At 71.5% G+C, this 2,332-nt stretch overlaps 1 protein-coding gene across 1 annotated transcript in view; it reads left to right on the top strand.

Annotated features, from left to right (window-relative positions):
• H696_02101 (hypothetical protein) overlaps positions 1-2,332 on the top strand; it is a gene marked incomplete at its 5' end in the record, with an annotated part of 7,772 nt that overhangs the window by 2,456 nt on the left and 2,984 nt on the right. Inside the window, one exon of the mRNA XM_009495999.1 lies at positions 19-2,110. Within this exon, the coding sequence (XP_009494274.1) occupies positions 19-2,110 (2,092 nt within the window). The remainder of the gene's footprint in view (positions 1-18; positions 2,111-2,332) is intronic.

Below are 2,332 nucleotides of genomic sequence, written 5' to 3'. Positions count from 1 at the left end.
CCCCCCTGCCCTGGTCAGATCGCGCTCCTCTTTTCGGAGATCTATCTCTCCTCGACGGAGAAGCCCCGCCGGGCTGGCCGGCATCCGCCTCCCTCGCAACTGTCCTTCGTGCGCTCCTTCTGGCGCCTGATCCATGCCAGCACCCCGGCGCCGGGTGGCGACTTGGCTGCCGGTGGTTCGCCATCTCCCTCCTCCGGCCACCGGTCACCCCGGTCGGGCGGCGGGTCTCCCGTCCAGTCGTTCGGGCTCCGTCGCGCATCGCAATCGACCGGGTCCACGCGTAGCCGGTCACCCTCGCCGGCTGATCGGTCATCGCGACTGCTCGACATCCCGGAAAACCCTGCGGCCGTGGCGGCGGCGGCGGCGGCTGCGGCGGCGGCGGCGGCCGCCGCCGCCACGGCCGAGATCCCCCCCGAGCCCGGGCTATCCGGCACCGAGGAGGAGATCACCCCCTGCTCGTCGTCATCGGCAACCGGGGCACCAGGCGCATCGCAGATTCTCAGTGTCCCGGGAGTGGCGCTCTCCAGCATGCTGAGCGAGGAGACCGCTGGCCCCCCGGCCGGTCGGCAGCCCACGACCAAGGGCCCCGCCGGCACTGGTGGTCCCCCGGGAGGCGGCCTCCCTGCCGAGCAGTCCGATGAGACGGTGTCCCACTTGTCACCGGGGCCGGGTGTGCCTGCCGGCAGCATGAGCATGGCTGTGGCCGCGGCCACGCCCGCGATCGCGCATAGCCCGATCCCGCCGGCAGGTAGCCCGGAGCTCCAGCCCCCGGGGTCCTCGCTGCCCGGGACCCCGCGCGCGGAGAATGTCCCCCCCTCGGTGGCGGCCGGTGTCTCCTCGATGCGGCCCGCCTCGCCGCGTGGTTCCAGCAGCATGGCGTCGTCCTCGCGCCGGCGCTTCTCGCTTTCGCGATTCGCCCGTGGCAGCGGCGGTGCCGGCCATGCGTCGGCCCAGGCCATGGGCGACCCCGGGGCGGCCCTGTCCTCGCGGCCGATCGACCCGAATCTCCTCATTGGGGATGGGCTCTTCCTGCCGGAGGTGCGCGAGCGTGCGGTGCATTTCGTCCGGCTGCGGTCCATTTGTCTTGCCCGTGTGCCGCATTATGGGCGCTTCATCCCGGACCCGGCGGCCGCCCCCCCTGCGGTGGCCGCCACCGCCGCCAATCCGGAGCCCGGTGCATCTGAGCCCGGGACCACGGCCGCCGATGCCGCGACCGCCCCGGCAGTGGACCCGGCGGGCAGCGATGCATCTGGCACAGCGGTTCCGGATGCGGCGGGCCCCCTCGTCGAGGATGCCGCCGCTGCTGTGACGCCGGTCGTCTCGGCGGCGCCGGTGGTTTCCGAGGCCTCGGCTACGGCCGCTCCCCCGGGCCCAGGCTCGGGACCGGATCATCAGTCTCACATCCCGCCCGGTCGGCCTGCTGCTGCTGCCCCTGCCGAAGCGGCGGCGGCGGCGGCGGCCGCCCCCACGCCAGCAACACCGACACCGACGCTGGCAGCCGGCAGCCCGGGCGATGTGGCCGACTCCCCGCCACCCGGCGGCATGTCCTTCTTCCGGTCGCGGCTGCTCAGCATTCGCCGGAGTGTATCCTCCTTCACCGGGGGCCGATCGATCCTGGGCTTCGGTGGCGGTGGTGGCGGTGCCAGTGGTGGCAGTGGCCCGGGCTCGCCAGCCGGCGATGGGTCCTCTGCGAGCCAGACCCCGGGCGCTGGTGGTGCCGGCGCCGACCCGGGCACCAGGGCTGCCGGCGCCGCGGGGACGACCGGCGCCACGGCCGCCACGGCCGTGGTCCCAGCCCCGCGGCCCACCCTGGCGGACCTGATTAACCCGGATCAGCCGACCACGGTGCGGCTCTTTGTCATTGCCACGGCGCGCACCCGGCCGGCTGATGGCGGCACCGCCGGTGTCCTCTTCAATACGCTGCTCCTGCCCTCGAGCCGTGGCGGGGCCCGCATTGTTCTGAGCAATGCCGAGGACATTTGCTTCGACCTGCGGCCGCTGAGCGGTGCCACCAGCGCGGTCATCTTCGATGGCGAGGTCACCATGCGCTTCTATCATCGCCGGAGCTCCGGGCCGCCGAAGCTCATGTTTACCTTCACACTGCATGCCGGTGCGTACGCGTGCATGCGCGTGTACCTGCATGGGCGGGGGCTCGCATGCGTTTGTTCTTCTCAGTGTCACTCTGGTGTCTTTTTTCCTCCCCCCCCTGCCAAAAACAGACTCCTTCCCAAGCACCAAGCCGCCGCTAACTTCTCTCTCTCTCTCTCTCTCTCTCTCTCTCTCTCTCTCTTTCTCTCTCTCTCTCTCTCTCTCTCTCTTTCTCTCTCTCTCT

The sequence above is a fragment of the Fonticula alba genome (genome assembly GCF_000388065.1).
Source record: "Fonticula alba strain ATCC 38817 unplaced genomic scaffold supercont2.3, whole genome shotgun sequence".
Taxonomy (NCBI): Eukaryota; order Rotosphaerida; family Fonticulaceae; genus Fonticula; species Fonticula alba.
This window is presented reverse-complemented; position numbering and strand designations above follow the sequence as displayed.